Here is a 20,468-nt window from a genome sequence, read left to right as displayed (position 1 = left end):
GCCCTCCCCACCCCCAATCTTCTTGCTTGTATTCCCAGCGGAGTACAGAAGTGAGAATAGGAAAAAAAAAAAGAAAGAATAAAGTATTACAACTTGGCAAACGTTTTACGGTTCTTACAGATACGGGCTTTCATTGTTGTTTTCTTTCTTTCTTTCTTAATTTTAATGTTTATGTGCGTTTGTTTTTCTTTTAATATTATTAATATTACTAATATTATTATTAACATTAATATTATTAACATTATTATTAATATTATTGAGTGGGAAAAAAGGTTCTCCTGCTGGAGGTGTAATAACATAACAGGAGGTAAAGAAGCGTGGGAAGGAGTTCATCACTGTATTCTACACCCTGGCTGTAATAATAGGAGAAACCTGTACAAACAGAAGAAAGAAAAAAAGAAAAGAAAATTAAAGGGAAGCGGTTGGAACAGAGAAGAAAAAGCAAAAAAAAAAAAAACAATTGCGAAAACTTAGAAACGGTTGAAATATTTTAGAAAATGGAAGGAGGAGGGAATTTGAACACAGGTAGTGGAAGAGACGCCGAGGAAAGAAATAGACAAAATGAAAGTAAAGGGTGGAGGTTGAGAAGGAAAAGAAAAGAAAAGAAAAAAAAAAACAACTGAAAAAAAGAAGAGGTGTCCATCGTAAATATATGTAGAAGGGGATGTAAGTAAAGGTGTAGGGTCTATCACACCTCAAGACAGCAAGTGTAATTATATACATTTGTAGTTTGTCCATTCCTTGTGTGTGTAAATATATATGTGTGTGTGTGTGTGTATTTATTTATTTATTTATTTATCTGTATATGTGTTGAGGGAGAGGAGAAGAAGTAAGATGCTGTACAGTTGTACATACATACATATATACAAGTGTACGGAGGGAGAGAGAGAATGGGGGAAGGAAATCAAAAAAAAAAAAAAAATAGGTCTTCGTGATTCCTCTCCTACTATCGTTTTCTCCTTTTCTTCTTATAGCTTTCCTCTCCATTTTTTTTTTTTTGATTTGGCTTGTAAAAATACAGCCACCGCAATACCCCAGTAAGGAAAAACAGAAGCAGAAGGACATATATATATATAGTAGCACGAGTTTGTGCGCAATTCCTTTTCCTCATTTTTTTCTTTGTTTTTATTTTTTTTTTCGTTTTGTTTCGTTCTTTTCCTACTTCATTCGCATATTCCTGGTTGGTATTCTTCCCTCTATAAAAAAAAAAGAAAAAAACCTGCTTTTCTTCAATACAAATACTCCTACCTGCACAATAGCCTATGATGTTGGCTTCCATAGGCTCTACTTTAATGGCTTGATGAATTAACTCTTACTTCCACTTATACTTTCCACTTTTTCTTGATTTATTGTATCTTATTGTTAATATCTTTAGCGTGTGTTTTATTTCTTTTAGGAAGTGGGCAGTGGTACATTGAATGAAATGTCGTCCTATGCTGCGGTGGGGCGTGCCTTTGCACTCCTCAGCGCTGCTCTCTTCGGTGGAGCTGTTGGAATGCTAACACAGCGTAATAGCAATATCAACAACAGCGGCAGTAGAGGTCAACTCCAGCAACAGCAAGAGGAAAACTCCGTTGCTGTTTATCACAATGAATCACTGAATACATCACAGCTTTCTCCAGCTGCGCAGAAGATGATGAGTAAAGGTCTTCCCTCAGATGAGAGGGTGCGTGTGTTTGATGGATTTATTGCGAGTCTCAACTATGAACGGCGGGTGCCTAATTGGGTACTGGAGTACATCCCCCCAATAGACCCCACAAACAGAGATGATAAGGAAAAAGAAAAGGAAGAGGATCCAAAGGCGGTACGACGAGAGGGAATGAAATTCTTTGCAGACCCAACCGTACCAGAACCATTTCGAGTTCTCCCTGATGACTACAGTGGTGGTAAACAAGAACAACAACAACAATACACTCGAGGTTTGAGTCGAGGACACCTTGCCGCTGCGCAGTTCCACAAACGTACTGCTGATGAAATGGCCCAAACGTTTAACATGAATGCTAATATTGTACCGCAGGATATGACAATGAATGCTGTTGATTGGCTTCGACTGGAGAATCTCACACGGAAATTGCGGCGGCACTACGAGGGTGGATTGTGGGTAGTCACTGGACCTCTTTTTCATCCACGTCTCGTACATGGTGAACCCCGTTCATGGGGATGGGATGATTCCCGTCCTTCATCTCCCATAACTCCTATTCACACAGAAAATAACAATAGTGATAATAACGCGAGTAACACACGAAAGGTGGTGTGCTACGAACTCGTTGGTAAGCATGATGTAGCGGTACCAACACATTTGTTTAAAGTACTCCTTGGTGAACGGGGGGATGGCAGTCACGAAATTGCGGCATTTTTAATGCCAAATGAACCTATCGTTGTGGAGCGGCCACTTGTATCTTATCAAGTCCCTGTGCGTGAAATTGAGCACAAGACGGGATTGCAATTCTTTCCAAACGTTATCTCTACAGATACTGTGAGATCAGCGACATCATGGAGAAGGAAGGTCAACAATAATACCCATCCACAAGTTTTAGACCCGTTGCCAAATATTTGTAGACGTTTTCAATGTGAAGCACGCACAGTGGCACTTTTTCAAACATACAGAAATGTGGCCCGGCTGCGTGCGGCGCAATCAGAGCCGGAACTACAAGAGGTACTTTTAACAATAATTGAGGAGCAACAACGTCAACAAAAAAATTCAAACCCACAAGCACAAGTACAAGAAGCAAAAGAATATTGGGGCAAGAATAAAGAAAACCTAGCATTAGATGCCGCTGTTGTAAAAGAATATGACGAACGCAGGAAAGAGCTGCTAGGACAATCAGAGTTGTGAGTTTAAGATAAAAGCAGAAAAAAAAACAAAAAATAGGACAATACTAACGGGTACACTTGTTTACGTGAGTACACCAGGAAAAAACTCCTTTTAACTTTTTTCACATCTCCCGCAATAAAAGATTTCATGAAAATCAACATAAGAATTTCCACAACGGTAGGATGTGTGTGATTCAAGTCGCACGCAAATACATGAATCATGGGAAGAAAGAAAAAAAAAAAAAAAACATGATTTTTATTGCCTTCCTCAATAACAATACACACTATGTCCCGTTTCCATCATGCCATTTTGCACTTAACAATACGAAAACATTTCTCTCTCAGCACAACACCACAACCATCCACCCCCCACCCCCACAAAAAAACACACCAGAACAACAACTGAGAAAAAATTAAATTCATGGTAAAATATCAAATTTAAGTAAACGATTAACACATCAGGACATTGCTTCTCCTGCACCCTCATATCTTACTAAAAACAATATAGCCCCACGATACTCCGTCGTAAGTAGAAAATGGATACACGACAGCTCCCAAACTGCATAAGAAGAGACAACTTTTCCCACATGGGCTCCTTTACCATTTTGCATGCCTCTTCTGGTAGTTTCCAGCAAAAATGAAAACAACAAACACTGGAGTGATCTACTCTAGTACCTATATTCACTCTGATGCTGTGATGGTGTTGGTGACCATGGTCGATTGAGGTGGCATTGAAGGACTGCTTTGACGGCTTCTGGCAGAGTATTTGCGCTGCAGCTGCCTCTTTCTGCTGCCCCTCCAACTCTCCTTGTCCATAGTGTTTGTGTATGTGTGTTGGGTTGTGTATTGTGTTCTGTGTACCACTCGACAGCTGGCGTGTCACTCTTCTTTTCCTCCTTTCCTCTTTCTTTTTTCTTCACTCTCCACACAGTCTTTGCAAGCTTCTCAGTAAATACAGAGTTATGCACAATTCGTACGCGCGCGCCCTGGTGCGCTGCTATTCCCCGCACACCCCGGTGCTCACACTGCTGCTGCTGTTGCTTCTGCTGAGTTGTACCGCCGGGTGCCTCGCCAGTACTCTCCCCCGCTTTATGCACGAGAAGGTAAGACAGGTGAACAGGCAGGTGGTGGTGGTGCGGAATACGCCTCTTAGGGGGCAGAGCGGCGTGCAGGCATACACCGTTAGTGCCGACCCTAATGGCGTCACTGACACGGGCGACGAAAACAATGCTGCCACGGGCGACGGTAAGCAGACTGACAAGAGCGAGAATAGCGGGACTGTCACGGTCGAGAAAAACAGGACTGACATGGGCGACGAAAACCTGACTGACACGGTCGACGTTAACAAGTCTGACAAGGAAGACGATAACAAGGCTGACAGAGTCGACGATAAGCAGACTGGCACGGGTGACGATAAGCAGACTGCCACGGTCGACGGTAACAATCCTAGCACGGTCGACGTTAACAATGCTAGCACGGTCGACGAAAACCAGAGTGACACGGGCGACGTTAACAGGACTGAAACGGACGACGGTAACAATGCTGACAAGGGCAACGATAACCAGACTGGCACGGTCGATGATAACAAGACTGACAAGGGCGACAAAAACCAGACTGGCACGGTCGACGGTAACAGCACTGAAACGGGCGACGAAGACCAGACTGACACGGTCGACGATAAGCAGACTGGCACGGGCGACGGTAACAAGACTGACACGGACGACGAAAACAAGAATGCCACGGGTGACGATAACAAGACCTGGGCGCCGATCCGCATCGAGACCTTTGCGAAGGACATGGAGAACCCGAGAAAACACTGTACAACCCATGGGCAAACTCTTGTTGATCAGATGATGAATACGGTACATTGTGATGATAACGGTGTACTGACGGTAAGAAAGAAGAGGATCCTTCTGGAGCGAGTCATTCCCGCAGCAATTAAACTGCACAGGGATCGTCTCTCTGTTGTTCCGGTGACAGGTACCATTGTGGTGCCAAGGAAGAACATAGGGTACTGCGATAAATTTAACATCCCTGAGGAACACCACACCACTGGGCTGAAGGGTGCCGATTTATATCTCTACATCAACACTGTGCAGTCATGGTTATTGGGGTGGGCAAGTCCCTGTGCATTTTTGGATGATGGACGCCCTATTCTTGCTGCTATCAACCTGAGTCCCACCTATATAGATGCCACAGAATTATATGTTCGTGCAGTTGCACATGAGATTGCACATGCTCTTGGTTTTAGCATCCATAACTTTCTCAAACGGAACATGACGTCTTCACTTATTGGTGTACGGGAGAAACCTAGAGTGATAGTCATAAATACTACGAGGGTGATGGACGAGGCAAAGAAGCATTTCGGATGTCAAGACGTCTTTGGACTGGAGTTGAAGAGCGAGTTTATTGATGGGTTGGGTCTTTCACACTGGGAGCAGCGTACCTTGAAGGATGATTTGATGTCCCCTAANGTTGCCTCTGTTTGTAAAGAGTGGCATGGCATTACAGTGATGTAGGCAGTCATTTTTGTTATGGTTGTGAGTGAGTGGGTTTTAGATTCCAATTGTGGTGTTGGTATAAATATTATGGTGATGCATTGGTTTCTTTTCTTTTTCCGTTTGGAAGTGTGTTGATTATTATACAGTCTCTTTGTTTTGCTGATGATTTGTGGTATTGTTTTTGTATGTTGCCAGGCGTACACTGTGTTTTTGTTGTTCAAACTGCCTGGTAATGATTTTATTGTGATGAGAATACAGACACACTTTCTGTGTATGAATACCGAGTAAGATATTGGAGTGTGTGTAGAGACGTTTATTCAATATTGTTTTGATACCATTTGTTTTCCACTTCTTCTAAATTCAAGGTGTTGTTTCAATATTTGTGTAACTCTGGGTGTGTTTTATTGGGTGAGTGGTTTATTGTTGTGTTCCCCTCATTGGGTTGTTGTTTGATTGCTGTTGTGGTGTGTCCTCTCTTTCTTTGTGTGTTGATGTGTACCCACTGCCGTGTGTGTTAAATGTGCGTCTCTTTTCTCCTTTTCCTCTTCTTCCTTGTTACCACAGACCCAGGCAACTCACAGTGACATTCATGACAACGATGTTCGTCCAACTGCGTGGTGTGGTGTACCTGTTGGTACTTCTGCAGTGTTGTGTGTGTGTGGCACATGCAACCGACGGTCAGAGTACTGTTGAGAATGCGGAGGGGGAATTAAAAAAATGGGTGAAGAAGGCAGACGAACTTTTGGGGAAGGGAAGGGGGTGTGTGACGGTATGGAAGAAGGAAGAGGAGTCATGCAATGGAAGAATTTCTCCCACCAAGAGTGTTGCCGATGGCACTCATAGTCTTGTTACGGAAATAAAGAAAAAACTGGGAGGTGGTGTGATAACCAAAGATCAGGGGACCGGTGATGATGATCTCGTGGAAAAGGCCAAAAAAGCGATGCAGAAGACTCAAGAAACAGTAAACGAGACGAAGGCAATACTGGCAGAAACTGCGGTAGTAAATATACAATGTTCCTATATCCTTGAGGAATGGCGACAAGAGATGGAGAATAAGGACGGGGCACGAAAGCACTACGTAAGTGTGATTAAAGGCGCAGAAGAAAAATACAGGACGCCAGAGAGAATAGAACTGGTTGAGGAAAGCAACAAAACGCATAAGGTATTGTCTGACGTCATGGGTGAACTCGCCGTTGCTTCTAAACGGAGTTCTTCGTGCACGCGGGTTGTCAAGCAGCATCAAGAGAGAGCGGAGCGTGCGATGAAAGAACTCGAGGGAGTTAGCGGTGATGTTGTGGAACAAATTAAGGAAGCCAGAACACACAATGCAACGGTTCCGAGGGAGTCTACCGTAAAGGCGAGGCTGGATGTTGAGTGGGAAGAAGAAGCACAGGCAATCGTAAAAGCGAAGGAGGAAGAAGAACAAAAGAAGAAACAGGCAGCACTGGAGAAAGCACAAGCTGAACAGAGGTTACTCGCGGAAAAAGAGGCAAAAGAAAGGGAAGCGGAACTGGAAGAGCAAAAGAGACGGGCTAGGGAGCAGGAGAGAATGGCTCAAGAAGAATTGGATAGGAAGAAAAAAGCAGCAGCAGAAGAAGAAGCGGAGAAGAGAAAAGCCGATGAAAAAAGAGCCCAAGAAGAAAAGACTAAACAAGATCAAGAGAGGAGGGATGCAGAGGAAAAGGCTCAAAAGGCTAGAGAAGCATTGGAGAGAAAGGAAAAAGAACAGCTGGAACGGGCAGCGGAAGAGGCGAGAAAAAAAGCAGAAGCGGCTAAGAAGAATGACAACAGCCACCACAGTCCTGCATTGGTGCAGAGTCCCTTATTGTTGATTCTGTTATGTGTGTTGGGTTGCACTCTCGTTTGCTAAGCGGTGTTCCCATGACACAGTTGCACAGTTAATATTTATTTGAGTGGATATGGATGCATTGTAAGGAAACTGTTCTTTTTATTGAATTTTGATGTTCCTTTTTTCAGTTCGATAAATCTCATGTTTGCATTTTTTACTGAACAAATCTATTGGACTCCCTATGGCACTCATCACATGACAAACCATTATTATGTAAGGGAGTGTCCTCTTTGTTTGTTTGTTGGCATTATTGACTGGTCTCTGTTTTGCCACCATATACTGTGCCCGCCTGGTGATGTGTGTGCGTGTGTTCCGTGATATTAATAACTATTGCTTTCACCCATGGGAATGGTATACAATCCTGATGTGTTTTAATTGCTGTGACTGAAATGTGAAGAATGGCAGGAGGTTCAAGACACACAAACACGCACACTACCAACCCTCCTTCTCTTTGTGTGTGTGGACTGTCATCATGTGTGCATCATTCCCACTGCTCGCCCTGTACGAAAGACACACACACACCTACTGCAGGGAATTGTGTTGGTTGCCCCCTGAACATATTCACATGATGATCACGGCTTTTTTCTTTTGTTTCCATTTTATTGTTTTTCCCTTGTGTGTGTGTTTCATTATCATTTCATTGCACGTTATGTGCATCTGTGTGTTTCTCTTTTGCGTTTCCGGTACACCTTGTGTATATTGTGTGTTCATTTTTATGGAATGATTTTTTTTTTCATTATATACAAACTGCTGCACGGATATCAAGAATAAAGATATGGGAACGGCACGTTCAGTATACAATGATTTCCCGTTGTTAACCTTGGGGTGGATTGGACTGTGTCCAGGCATCGCAGACACAGAAAGTAATGAATTTCTTTTTTTGTTTTTTTGCTCTATTATTGTGTCTGCCTCACGCAGTCACTCCTTTTTTCTGCATTTTTATTTTGGTATAAAGGTTGGTGGGCTGTAGGTGTTTGAGTGTGCCCATCTGTTGTGTGTTCCTTTGTGTGTTTGGGTTGACACTCACACCGCCCACGTAATAAGAACACATTTCTTTGTTCTCACCTTCTCTCTCGGTGGTGTCACTCACGGTATTGCCACGAACATATTTCTGCCCCTGTGGTGTGTGTTGTGTGGCTTGCTTGAGTGACTGCAGCCTGCGGGGAGGGACTGAGACTGTTCCGCTACGGCTTCACGTAATGGATCTGTTTTTTTCTTTTCTTTTTTTGGGGTTGAGTTGATGTGCTGGTGTGGGTGAATGTTTTCCTCTGATGGGAGTGGCAGCTGTGATTATTGTATTGTGAGTGCTTTGTGTGAGGTTGGTATCCTGTTGTTGTTGTTGTTCTTTTCTTGTGTTTTTCTTTTCCTCTCTCTGTAGGTGTGTGACTCCGTGTACGTTTTAGGGAATGTCGTGGTATCTCTCTGATATGAGCATGTGAGACTGTCATTGTGTGTGTGCACTGTGAGTGGGAAGGACACTTTGTGTTGCTGGACCACTCCACTGCGGCCTCTGTGGGGTTTGTGTGTGAGTGGCATGCTTCGCTTCGGCGGGGCTCGAGGGGCACTTTACGTCCCGAGGCGCTGAACCCTGAGGCCTGAAATGTCATGCTCAGGGACTTTGAACTTGAGAGAAAAAGAAGAGTGAGGATGAGGAAAAGAAAAAGGGGATGAAACCCGGCAACCAGTCTACGCGCGCAGTGCTCGAGGCTCGTTGTCGGGTTTTGCCCTTTTCTTTTTTTAACCCTCACCCCAAGAAGGGGGAGGAGAGAACACACAACCTCCACAACCCAAGGCGGGCGGCCAACTTGTCAGCGCCTCGTGCGCAACAAGAAAAAGAGGGGTGGGGAGGCTCCCGGGGGTGTTTCACTTGTGAAATGGGTGGGGTTGGGCATAGTGGAAAACTCTTGCTTACCCTACTTCAACGCTGAGTAAGATGGGTTTGAAAGGTATTCCGCAAAGATGACCCTTCCCCGTTCCCCTCGCGACATGGTGTGGCCATTCAACCGCACCTTTTACTCCGTGGCACGGTGCGCGCCATAAAAATCGAATTCCACCAATGGGCAATACAAAACAACGAAAACAAGAGACCTTCCGGCATTAGTCTGTCCCTCATGCGGTCGTCATTGTGTATGAGTAAATCGGGCCTAACTCTACACCGAATGTCACGTCACGGGTATCAACCTATTCGCGCGCACACCAGCCAACGTGACGAATGCGACGAAACAGCTCTGCATCTCTTGAGTTGCCCCACTCTTTATCCACTGCGAGTTCAATTTGCGATAGTTGATGATGTACCCCTGATGAAACTATGTTTTTCTAAGCGGTTAGCACAGTTCCTAATTGCGGTGGAGCGGAACTTTATTATACCACAGACTTCACAACCAAGAAACCCTACGCAGCCTACCTCCCCCTCTGTAAGGCCTCCCCACCTCTCTAAAATCAGCGACGAGCTCAATCATGGAAACCCTGATAGAAGAGTAAGCTCAAGACGTCTGTCGCCGACCCAACAAGCAACAAAATAAATAGGAGTTCATTGAGGCCAATCCATTACAAAAAAAACCCAAAAATAACAAAAAATAATAACAAAAAGGAGACTTGAGGATGGTTTCTGGGTAAGAACAGTGAGAGTAGAGAGATCTGGTGGGGTTTACTCGATCAGATTTCTCTTAGACTGGTTCTCTCGTTTGGGAACGGGCCACAACAAAAATCATATTACAAGAGCTTGAGGATCCTATAAAATGATTGATCTTCCTCTTCAGAGCCACTCCTAAGTCAGTAATTAGATGCTCTACGGTGGACAGGTTTGTGTGCAAGGAGTCTTTGGTATTGTGTGGTGTAGTTGGATTTTGGGTTTTTTATTTGTTTGACTATGTATCATACCTCATTACATGGATAGCAGTCTTTTGGGTAAGGTTGGGGAGTGGGTGTACTGTTTAGTATGAATATTCTCTGGAAAGGGGATTCAAGTTGTTTCCCTGACTTTGGTTTGTGGTTGTGTGCAGCAGGCGTATTAACCTTTTTTTTCTTTTTCTGTGGCAATGAAAAAATTAGTTAAAACTTCTCTTGGTACTTGATGTACTCCTCGAATGTGATAAAGGCTCAAATTAACGCTACCGATCTTTAACGCGATGTAATGATGTTTGTTTTTATCTCTGAATTTATGTTTGGCTTCTTGGTTTTTGTAAAGATTTATTCTCTTCTCATATTTTTTTTTCTTTTTCTGCTACCCTTTCCTCTCTGACAGGTTTCCTTTACAATATTGCAAAGAAAAAAAAAATAATAATAATAATAATAATAATAATAATAATAATAATAATAATAATAATAATAATAATAATATAATGTCAAGAAAGTTTTCTTTGGTTGTACTTGGAGCAACAGGATACACTGGTAAACTGGTTTGCCAGTATATTTCAAGTTTGGATGCGAGTTCCATTGGATCTTGGGCAATTGCAGGTCGAAGTGAAGAAAAACTCAATGCACTAAAAAAGGATTTGTGTATGGATAACATCTCCGTTCTTGTTGCAGACCTTGCAAACCCTGGCTCCCTAGACAAGGTATGCTCAAGTACTACTGTACTCATTTCTTGTACTGGCCCTTTCACATTGGTAGGGATGCCTGTTGTGGAATCATGCATTCGCTGCAAGACGCACTATGTGGACTCCACCGGTGAATTCAATTTTGTTCGACAGGTGGCAGAACGGTTTCATGAAGAGGCAAAGAAGGAAGGAATTACACTGGTATCTTGCTGCGGATTTGACAGTGTTCCCGCTGACCTTGGCAATTATGTCGTGCATCAAGCACCGGGTGTGGAGATGAAAGAAGTGCGAGCATTTTATCAGCTCTCATCAAGCGGTATCTCAGGAGGAACGGCACACTCCATCATGGCACTTTATGAGGCTTGCGCACCAGAAGATATGGATCCATACTCACTGGTGCCAAAAGACGCCCCACGGCCTGTTGAGGCTCCTTCTCAAAGGGGTATATGGTATGATTCTTCAGAAAAGATGTTCACTGCTCCCTTTCTCATGTCTGCCACCAATGAGCGTGTGGTTCGCCGCACAAATGCACTGCTTGGATACAACTGCACTTATATGGAAGCTGTCGAGGGGTCGGTTGGCTCGGTTGTCATTGCCACACTCTCAGCTTTTCTGATGAAAGCGATCGGTGCTATACCCTTTATTCGCCGCTACGCTGCTGCCCATTGGATTCCATCACCTGGCACTGGCCCTACAGAGGCAAAGAAGGCATTGGCATGGTACAAGTGTACTTTTGTTGGTATTGATGCGGCAGGAAATAAACGACGGAGAGTACACCTTTCAGACAAGAGGGATATGTATACAGCCACTGGTCTTTACATAACTGAGTCTGCACTCAGCTTGCTTCAGAAGTCGAAGGATGGTACACTGAAATCTGGCGTTCTTACTCCAATGGCGGCTTTTGGTGATTGTCTCCTTCAACGCGTTCAAAAGGCAGGAATAAATGTACAGGTGGTCGATGAGGCAAATGAAGCCGTTACCTCCTCTACAAACTAGTATATAAAATAGTATATAAAAGAGCGTTCTATGAATAATATTATTGGGTGTTGTGTGTGTTTTTTTTTTTCCGTCTAGACCTTCACTGTGTTTGGGGCGAGGATCGTTTTTTTTGTTTTTTTTGTTTTCGCTATGCTTGGTTGGTTTGTTTTTTTTTTTTATGTGGATTCCAATTATTGATCTACTCTACCTTTAATTGGGTTATGTCCTTCTTTTTTCTCTCTGTTCTTGTTCTTCTGTCTTTTTCGTTCCCTCTTTCTTCTCATCGCTAGGGATATGACGGCAACGAAGAGACGAACGACACAACTCTTGACGTTGTGGATAGCATGGATATTGTGCACCCTGTTCACCAGCGTGCTGGTGTGGGGAGAACGTTTTGATGCGTCTCCATCATATAATGAAGAGCGAGTGCGTCTAGTTACTTGTTGTGATCTTGTAGAAAAACACTGGTCTCTGCTGTACAGCTGGCATAGCAGCTGTGTTAAGAAGAATGTGGGACTTGAGGGAATTGCCCGCCGATTCTGGGTATCCCCACCCCCAGCGGAGCTTACGAGTAGTGTTCCGATGTGTGTTGAACGGGGACAATCCCTTAGCGTTGAATTTCTTAAGGCTTTTCTTGAGAAGCGACTGTGTGTTGGTCTTCCGGTGACGCACACAGAGTTGGTGAGAAGTGTGTACAGCGTTTTTGTTGCAGAGAATCCGCTGAGTGAAGATGAATTGGTCACACTTATTGAAGAGGCGTGTGTGAAAGTACAGCAAGTGGGAATTAAGACATGGCGTCGCTCATTAGATGTACAGACGGTTAAGGAAGCACAGCAAATTGTGTGTGCTCACCATTGTCCTAATAAGCAGACTATTTTTGATGGTGATATTTATGATCTTTAAGGTCATCTCAACTGGTGGTAACTTATTTGGGCTATTATTGGATCCTCTATAATATTGTTAGGAGCTGAATAAAATTGTTAAGAGAATAACGCCCAAAGCAAAAAAAAATATGTCTTTCAAGGTGGTAATATACAAAAAGACTGTAGAGAGAGAAAGAGAAAGTTACAGTAGGTGTATGGTTTTGCTGATGGAACCATTTTGAATACATGAGAGTTAAGAGAGAGTTTTTGTTTCTTTTTTTTTTTTATGAATTCATTGCTTTTTTTTTTGTTTTTACTCCCTTGTCTCATTGGTTTCTATTGCCTTTCGTTTTCTCCATTCTTTACAGCGGAGGAAGAATGGCATTGCATTAGGTAGAGAGATAATGAATCTCTTCTCTATTATGAGGGAAAAGGGTGGTGTTGGGGGTAGGTATGAGAGATACGCTTGACCCTTTTTCTCTTGTGAGTGCTTTGACTACTATAAAGAATAGAGGATAACATGATATAAATTACAATAAGTGGATTTTGATCGTTTTGTTTTTTTTTTTTCGATTTTTCTTTCTTTCTTCTTTTTGTTTTTGTGATGGGGGACTGGAGTGCAGCAGCAGCAGCAGCAGTAGCAGGGGCGCGCGTGGAGTGAAGAAAGGAAGCAGAAGAAGAAGGGCCAATAAAGAATAAAAAGAGAAAGAGTCCTTTTTTTTTCTCTAGTGACAACAAGAGCGCGAGAATACGTACGGATAAATAAATAATATAACTATATAATAAACTACTCTTCAGTAAAAGAAGGGATATATTTGTAAAACAGAAAAGAAAAAAGAAAGAAAAAAAAAAGCAACACCAAATAATAACACACAAAGAGTAACAGCAAAAACAAACAAACAAAGAGAAAAAAAAAGAAAGACAAAAAAAAAACACAGAGATGACTTCAGTTACACGTACCCAAGCCTCTGCAGCGCGGCGGAGTTTCTGGCATCTTATCGGTGTTGGTACTCTCTGCGCAGGCACAACCGCTGGTGGTGGTGTACTGCTGTATTATCGCTTTGTCTGGCTGCCGGAACAACGCCGGATTACGCACCAACAGCAAATGTTAAAAATTCGACCACCGGTGCGCCGCACAAGTCCATACATCGCTGGTGGAAATAATACACTATTAATAGATGAATCGCTGCTGAATATGCCGAGAATTCTCTTTTATGGTTTAGTGCTTGTACGTATGTTTATGCTGGCACTTCATGCGGTGCCGGTGTTATGGTATGCCTTTCTCACCTATGGGCTTCACTTGTGTGAGGAGCGTATTCTATTTGATAAGGTGCGGGATGCTCTTACCAATATGGGTCCAAGTTATATTAAGTTTGGACAGTGGATGGCTTCTCGACCAGACTTTTTTCCCCCAACGTTGTGTGATTCATTAGAGAAATTGTATGATGATACCCCACCGCATCGTTGGTCCCATACAGAGAAGATTCTACGCCGTACATTCCGTGAGATGGATACTCCTGAAATGATTGGAAATTCTGGAGAAACTGCAGGAAAGGTGACGACGACGATGATGAAGAAGATGACATCTGATTCGGATACAAAAGGAACAGGATCAGAAGTGGAAACATCATTGATTCCTCATCGTAAACAAGAAGAAAAAGAAAAAAAGCAAAATGCACTGCATTATTTACATGAGATTGAGAAATTGCCTGTTAATAGTGGCAGTATTGCGCAGGTTCACCGAGGGGTATTACGTGAGGATGTGGATGGTATTCCTGCCGGTACAGAAGTGGCTATTAAAGTCACACACCCACGCATTCGTGAGTGTGTTGCTGCCGACTTGATTGCCATGCATTGGTTTGTTAATCTTCTCACATTTTTAGTTCCTAGTGCGGCATATTTTGATCTACACACCAGTTTGTATGAATTTTCATCATTAATTCGCTCACAATTAAATCTAAGACAGGAATGTGATAATTTACTGCAGTTTATTTATAATTTCCGTGACTTCCCTGGTGTGATATTTCCTAAACCACTTCCCTCCCTCTGTACAGAGGATGTACTTATTGAGACATTTGAGGAAGGTCGTCCCTTGCAGGAACTTAAAAGCAGTGATGAATTGTATGATGTTGCTGAACGTGGATGTCATATGTTTCTTAAAATGCTTTTTGAAGATAACTTTGTACATTCTGATTTACATCCTGGTAATCTTCTACTACGCACGAATCCCGGCGCACCACTCTACGCCTCTCCGTTATCCACAGGAGGAGGAATTCATAATAATGATAATAATAATAATAATAGTGGTGCTGGTGTATATCCTGATGGAAAGGTGAAGTTACGGCATGAGTTGATTGTACTGGATGCGGGTCTTGTTACCACACTTTCTAAGGAGGAGCGAAATAACTTTATTTCACTCTTTGCCGCAGTGGCCTGCGGTGATGGTGATCTAGCTGCAGATCTCATGTTGGACCGCATGCCACAATACAATACTACCGGCCGTCGTAGGAGTAATAATAATAATAATAATAATAATAATAATAATAATAATAGTGGTAGTGGTAGTCGACGTCCTGAAGTAGATCGTATAAAGTTCCGTCATGATATGAATGAAATATTTAGTCTTGTCGCACCAGGTAACTCTAATGGGTTTACATTAAGTAATATTCGTATTGGACCAGTGCTTGCACAGATCTTAAATACATTACGTGAGAATCGAGCGACGATTGATGGAAACTTTGCCTCTCTGGTACTTACCGTTATGGTTGGAGAAGGACTTGGTAGGCGATTAACACCGAATTTCAATATCTTTGCAGAGGCCGCCCCATACTTGGTGGCTCTCTTGGAGGATGGAGAGTTGTACTTTCTCGCCTCTAAGCTGCGAGAGACGTATGGAACCACAACACTATTGCGGGATTCGTTGGGATTAGTGCGGCGTGATCGTGCGGTGACGTATTTTGAAATCGGAACGAAGAAAGTAACAAAGGTGATCAGTCGGTTGCGGGATGCATTGACGGGCTCAACAACATCAACAACAATAATACCAGAAGTTGTTGATGTTAATGTTAATGCTAAAGTAGGTGACAATTTGGCGAATGGAACTTGAGAAGGATGATGATGATGATTGTTATTATTATTATTATAACTGTTATTATTATTGATGGAAGAAGACGAAAAAAAAAAGAGTAAGAAGAAACTGCGGATGATATCTTTTATAGTTGAGCAGACGTGGTTGAAAATTCTTTTTCTTACTGTTTCTATATTTCTCAATCTCTCTTTCTCCTTCTCCGTTTAAGTGAAACGAATAAAAGAGATAAAATATCTCTCTTTGTCTATTTCTCCAATTTCTTTTCCTCTTATGCATTCTGCAGTGTATCGCCTTTCCTATATAAATATATATTTGTATTTATATTATTTATATATTACCGCACATCATTCCATGTGCCTTTTTTTTTTTCTTTTTTACATTTCTTGTTTTCTGCATTTTTATGTGTTATATCTGTCTATTGTTTAGCGTTTTCTACTTCCTACCGTATTTCCTTCATTCTGCATTTATTTATTTATTTTCCTCTTTTGTGTTGTTTGTTTGTTTGGTTTTTTCTTTCTTTGCACTTCTTTTCTTTTCTTTTTTTTACTTTTACATATTCCCCACTAATTCCTCTCTGTACACGCCTAATAGTGTGGTGATATCAGTACGAAAACCAATACACCACAAACATACAAGAAAAAAAAAAAAAGAAAAGAAAGGAAGAAAAAGAAAAAAAGGGAAAAAATGCCTCAATTAAACGGAAAGGATAAAAAGCCTAAATCAAAGAAAAAGAAGCAACCCAAGATTCCACCGGATTTGGATGAACTCTACATTCAATCACTAGATGAAACTCACTATATTTCCAAATCCCAACGTGAATCCATCACCGCTGCCTATATGCAACGTATTGATACCGCTATTAAAGCCTTCACTATTGCCCAGCCGCCTATTGAAACAGCCACACTATTAGAGCGAGAGGAAAAAATATCAAAAGAGATTTTAGCACAAATCCCAATGGTGGCAGTTCCTCATATTGTTCGTGCGGTGGGATTGAACCCCACTACGCAACAGGTACTTCAGATTGGTTGGCTCGTATTCGCTGGTCTTCCTCAACGGGAAGAAGAAAAACAACAACAGCAGCAACAAGAACAAGAAAAAGAAGATACGCAGCAAAAAGGAAAAAAGAAGAAAAAGAAGAGTATTACGGGCAAAAATAAGAATACCACAAAAACAAAAGGAACGGAAGGAACGAAAGTGGATGGTTCACCCGATTCAGAATCAGCTGTACGGCAGATGGTTGTAGATACAACTAGAGATATGCAGTTAGAAGAGGCTATGCGTGCAGCCTTATCCCCTGATAGTGTAGATACCATTCCTATTTCCACTTCTACTGTAATCCCAACAAGTGGAAATGCTACTGTTACTGTTACCACAGGTCCTAGTAATGTTGTTTACGATGCCCCTCTCATGGCAGACCGTCAGAAACTCGAAACCCTCCTATTACGTATCTTACATACTGGATTATTGGTGTATGATCCTTTATTAACAGGACACTTACCAGCGGCAATTGTACACCCACGGCGTATTGTTACCCTTGTTCGTCGGGGCACACAAGAGACCATAGATGATGTTTTTGATGCGTTGTGGGTTGCCTCGCGTCGTTATCGCTGCCCGGATGGTACACGGTATATTAGCACATCAGAGTTACAACATGCCATGGAAACAACAGATGCCGCTCTTGCTGGTGTGGAGACGGCGTTAACATCGCAGGAGTTAGAGGCATTTCTACACTTTGTCTGTGATACTGGGATAGATCAGGTGCGGGAGGATACCTTTGCACTTGCGGCGATGTGTGGATGTTAATAATGATAATGAAGAAGAAGAAGAAGGGGAATATCCTTTTGTTTAATAATAAAGGTTTTGTATGGAATGAATTTCAATTTCAATGTAATTTACCTATTGATATGGATGTTCCTTTGTTTTGTTTTTTGTTTTTTTTTCTTTGATATATATATATGATTTTTATATGTTTTCTTGTTTGCTTCTCTTTCTTTCTTTGTGTATGTAATCACGATGTATAAACGTAAATTAACACACATCTATTGCTTGTGTCTTTTGAGTCTTTTTTTTTTTACTGCATTTCTTATATACATTGTATTTGTTTTCCCTCTATTCATTTGAGTAGAGTGCAATGCACACATTTACTTCTTTTTCGGTAAAGAAAAAAAAAGAAATATCAAGATATATTTAATTTTTTTTTTCTTATCTTTCTCTTTCTTTTCTTTCTTATATTCTATAATAGATAGAGGAAAAACGGAAAAGGTAAGGAGATCAACAGAGAGAGAGAGAGAGATCCCTAGAAGGAAAGCAGAACGAAAAAAAAAATATATATATTTATATAAAAATAACTCATTGCTGAAATATGGATGAGCTCGCTAAACTTCTGAGAGGCATGGCGCCTGGTCAAATTGAAGAGGCTGTACAACTCCTGCAGCAGTACACAACAACAAACCGAGAAACAGAAAAGGGAGAAGAAACATCAACAGAGAATAACAGAAATGGAAATAATAATGGGAGTAATGCTAATAGTGGTATAAACGCAGTATCTCCTCATAATGATACGTTGAGTTCTGTCATTGCACTTGCATTACGTCAAACGACTAGTGGTAGTGCTGTTAATACCAATAATAATAATAATAGTAGTAATGATGATGATAATGATGATGATAGTAGTGTGAAGGAGGAATATGAAAATGAGGATGATATTCCATTGGCTCTACTATTACAATCAAGACAGGCGTTATCGCGAAAGAAGAGTAACAAAACAACAGCACGAAAGGAGGTTCCTGAAGATACTATAAAGAATGAATCCAATGATCAACAAGAAAACGAACAAAAACAGGGACAATCATCAAATGAAGAAACTCGTACACCCAATCGTAAAGGAGGAGGAGGAAAGTCCTCTGGAAAGGCATTAAGTGCCCAACAACAACAATCTCCAACCAATGCTGCATGTGGTCTAGCGAATTTTGGTTTTCTTAGCGCTGCTAAAAAGCCAACAGTGGCTTCATGTGATAAGAATAAACTTTTTACACCTTTCGTTCAGGACAAGAGAATTGTACCTGCTGCACTGCAGTTTTGGAATCACAAGAGTAATACCGTAAAGAAAGAAGGAGAAGAAGAAAAAGAAAAAGAAGAAAAAGAACAACAACTACCTATTTATATACGTGAAGAAGATGTATCGGTGGTAAGGCAGACTATTGCTGTGGATGAGGATACCTCTTCACTCATGCACTCTCCTGTATTGGTCACCGCTGAGAATGAAGAGAAACAGGAAGGAGAAGAAGAAGGGGAACAAGGAAAAGGAGAAAAAGGACAAAAGGGACAAAAGAAACAAAAAGGATCACAACTGCAGGGTGGACGTGGGCGTTGTTATACTTCTTTTGGAGATATGATAGATAGTGTTACCTATGTTGCCCCATCATTGCATTGTCCGTGTGGATTTCATGTTAACACGCCTGCTCCTCGTGCTGGTTTTTGCGATGAAGTAGTCTTCTGTGGTTTCTACGCTGTTGGTTATGATCCTTGCCAATCACGTCCTCCATACTTTGGTACACATAATAGTCAAGACTCTTATAATAAGGAGGAATTATTACGACTTGCCCGTTTCCCTGTTGGTACGAATATGCCGCAGATGTCAAATCTTGATTATCAATATGATTCTGGTGATGATTGGGATGTGGTTGATGGTGATGAAGATATTGGGGCTAGCAGTAGTGATAGTGATGATGATGATGGGGCAAGTGGTGATAGCAATAGCTGTAATAGTAACAGCAGTAATGCATTTATGGGCGATAGTGAAGATGATTTTATTAACGATAATGATGAAGATGATGATAGTGATGCGGAGTTGCAACGTAAAATGGTAGAAGCACGACAACGGCGTTTAAATCGATTACGACATAAAGATAAACTCGTACCAGCATTCAGTGGACCATTTGTGGGTATTGCCATGTTAGATCATCCACTGCGAGAGTATGATAGATTGGATCGTATTTCCTCCACACTTGACAGTTCTGCTTTTACAGCACTGTTGGAACAAGAACTGCGTACTATAGGTGCCATTGCCTCTACGGCTTCTACTCTTAATAATAATGGTAGTAATAGTAATGGTGTTAGTATTAGTGGTGGTGGTGGTGGAGATAAGATGAATGGTAATGATATTAATAATATTAATATTAATAGTCTTGCGATGATGGAAATGGATCTGAGTAATGAGGAACTTATGCAGCAACAACAGCAGCAACGATTACTAGCGGCGGCATTACGTAATAGACGGGAAATGCTTCCAGAAGAATTGGAAGCCTTACATGCTATTATCGCAGCGAATGGAAAGATATCACCCAAAGCGATTGTGGAAGCACTTCAACAACAACAATTATGCGTGGGTGTGGCACGGGCAGAAATACTTCGAACGATTTGCCGATATTATGAACGCAAACATAATACAATGGTGCGTCGTGATGAGCCGTGGTCAGCAACGGATGAGCGACTCTACGAAAAGCAACAGCGTCGTAAAGCGGCGAGAATTAACAAGAATAATAATAACAATAATAATGTTAATAATAATAAGAGCGATAATGGTGGGCGAGAGAAAAGTGGCGATTATCAGGGACAGGATCCAGTAGTAGCTAGAGCGACATCAGGTGGAAGAGGAGGATCGAATAATAATAATAATAATAATAATAATAATGAGGAGAGTGAAGAGGAAGATGGTGTGGAGAGCAACGAAGATAGTGAAGAAAATCTTTCATTAGTGGCACTTGCTACTAAGCGATCGCGCTCTGAGAGTCGAGAAAATAATAGCGTGTAGGACCTCTTCTGTTAAACTTAATT

The 20,468-nt window shown here is 41.7% G+C and overlaps 9 protein-coding genes across 9 annotated transcripts; all 9 read left to right on the top strand.

The window, feature by feature from the left end:
- Positions 1-1,423: 1,423 nt before the first annotated feature.
- On the top strand, positions 1,424-2,836 carry TM35_000251740 (endonuclease G, mitochondrial; the record flags this gene model as incomplete). The annotated part of the gene is made up of 1 exon (XM_029027765.1): positions 1,424-2,836. One exon carries the CDS (start codon positions 1,424-1,426, stop codon positions 2,834-2,836), a length of 1,413 nt encoding a protein of 470 aa, XP_028880944.1.
- A 1,828-nt stretch (positions 2,837-4,664) lies between these two features.
- TM35_000251730 (putative surface protease GP63) lies at positions 4,665-5,333 on the top strand (the record flags this gene model as incomplete). The annotated part of the gene is made up of 1 exon (XM_029027764.1): positions 4,665-5,333. The coding sequence occupies one exon, from the start codon at positions 4,665-4,667 to the stop codon at positions 5,331-5,333; it is 669 nt and encodes a 222-aa protein (XP_028880943.1).
- A 571-nt stretch (positions 5,334-5,904) lies between these two features.
- On the top strand, positions 5,905-7,185 carry TM35_000251720 (uncharacterized protein; the record flags this gene model as incomplete). The annotated part of the gene is made up of 1 exon (XM_029027763.1): positions 5,905-7,185. The coding sequence occupies one exon, from the start codon at positions 5,905-5,907 to the stop codon at positions 7,183-7,185; it is 1,281 nt and encodes a 426-aa protein (XP_028880942.1).
- Positions 7,186-9,323: 2,138 nt separating this feature from the next.
- TM35_000251710 (Tbingi protein) lies at positions 9,324-9,686 on the top strand (the record flags this gene model as incomplete). Its single annotated transcript, XM_029027762.1, has 1 exon — positions 9,324-9,686. One exon carries the CDS (start codon positions 9,324-9,326, stop codon positions 9,684-9,686), a length of 363 nt encoding a protein of 120 aa, XP_028880941.1.
- An 819-nt stretch (positions 9,687-10,505) lies between these two features.
- TM35_000251700 (uncharacterized protein) lies at positions 10,506-11,699 on the top strand (the record flags this gene model as incomplete). The annotated part of the gene is made up of 1 exon (XM_029027761.1): positions 10,506-11,699. The coding sequence occupies one exon, from the start codon at positions 10,506-10,508 to the stop codon at positions 11,697-11,699; it is 1,194 nt and encodes a 397-aa protein (XP_028880940.1).
- A 276-nt stretch (positions 11,700-11,975) lies between these two features.
- On the top strand, positions 11,976-12,584 carry TM35_000251690 (putative phosphomannomutase-like protein; the record flags this gene model as incomplete). Its single annotated transcript, XM_029027760.1, has 1 exon — positions 11,976-12,584. One exon carries the CDS (start codon positions 11,976-11,978, stop codon positions 12,582-12,584), a length of 609 nt encoding a protein of 202 aa, XP_028880939.1.
- Positions 12,585-13,484: 900 nt separating this feature from the next.
- Positions 13,485-15,650, top strand: TM35_000251680 (ubiquinone biosynthesis protein; the record flags this gene model as incomplete). The annotated part of the gene is made up of 1 exon (XM_029027759.1): positions 13,485-15,650. The coding sequence occupies one exon, from the start codon at positions 13,485-13,487 to the stop codon at positions 15,648-15,650; it is 2,166 nt and encodes a 721-aa protein (XP_028880938.1).
- Positions 15,651-16,316: 666 nt separating this feature from the next.
- TM35_000251670 (uncharacterized protein) lies at positions 16,317-17,435 on the top strand (the record flags this gene model as incomplete). Its single annotated transcript, XM_029027758.1, has 1 exon — positions 16,317-17,435. One exon carries the CDS (start codon positions 16,317-16,319, stop codon positions 17,433-17,435), a length of 1,119 nt encoding a protein of 372 aa, XP_028880937.1.
- A 559-nt stretch (positions 17,436-17,994) lies between these two features.
- Positions 17,995-20,445, top strand: TM35_000251660 (uncharacterized protein; the record flags this gene model as incomplete). Its single annotated transcript, XM_029027757.1, has 1 exon — positions 17,995-20,445. The coding sequence occupies one exon, from the start codon at positions 17,995-17,997 to the stop codon at positions 20,443-20,445; it is 2,451 nt and encodes an 816-aa protein (XP_028880936.1).
- Between the last annotated feature and the right edge of the window lie 23 nt (positions 20,446-20,468).

This window comes from Trypanosoma theileri, assembly GCF_002087225.1.
Source record: "Trypanosoma theileri isolate Edinburgh chromosome Unknown TM35_Tth_25_V1, whole genome shotgun sequence".
In the NCBI taxonomy this organism is placed as follows: domain Eukaryota; phylum Euglenozoa; class Kinetoplastea; order Trypanosomatida; family Trypanosomatidae; genus Trypanosoma; species Trypanosoma theileri.
This window is presented reverse-complemented; position numbering and strand designations above follow the sequence as displayed.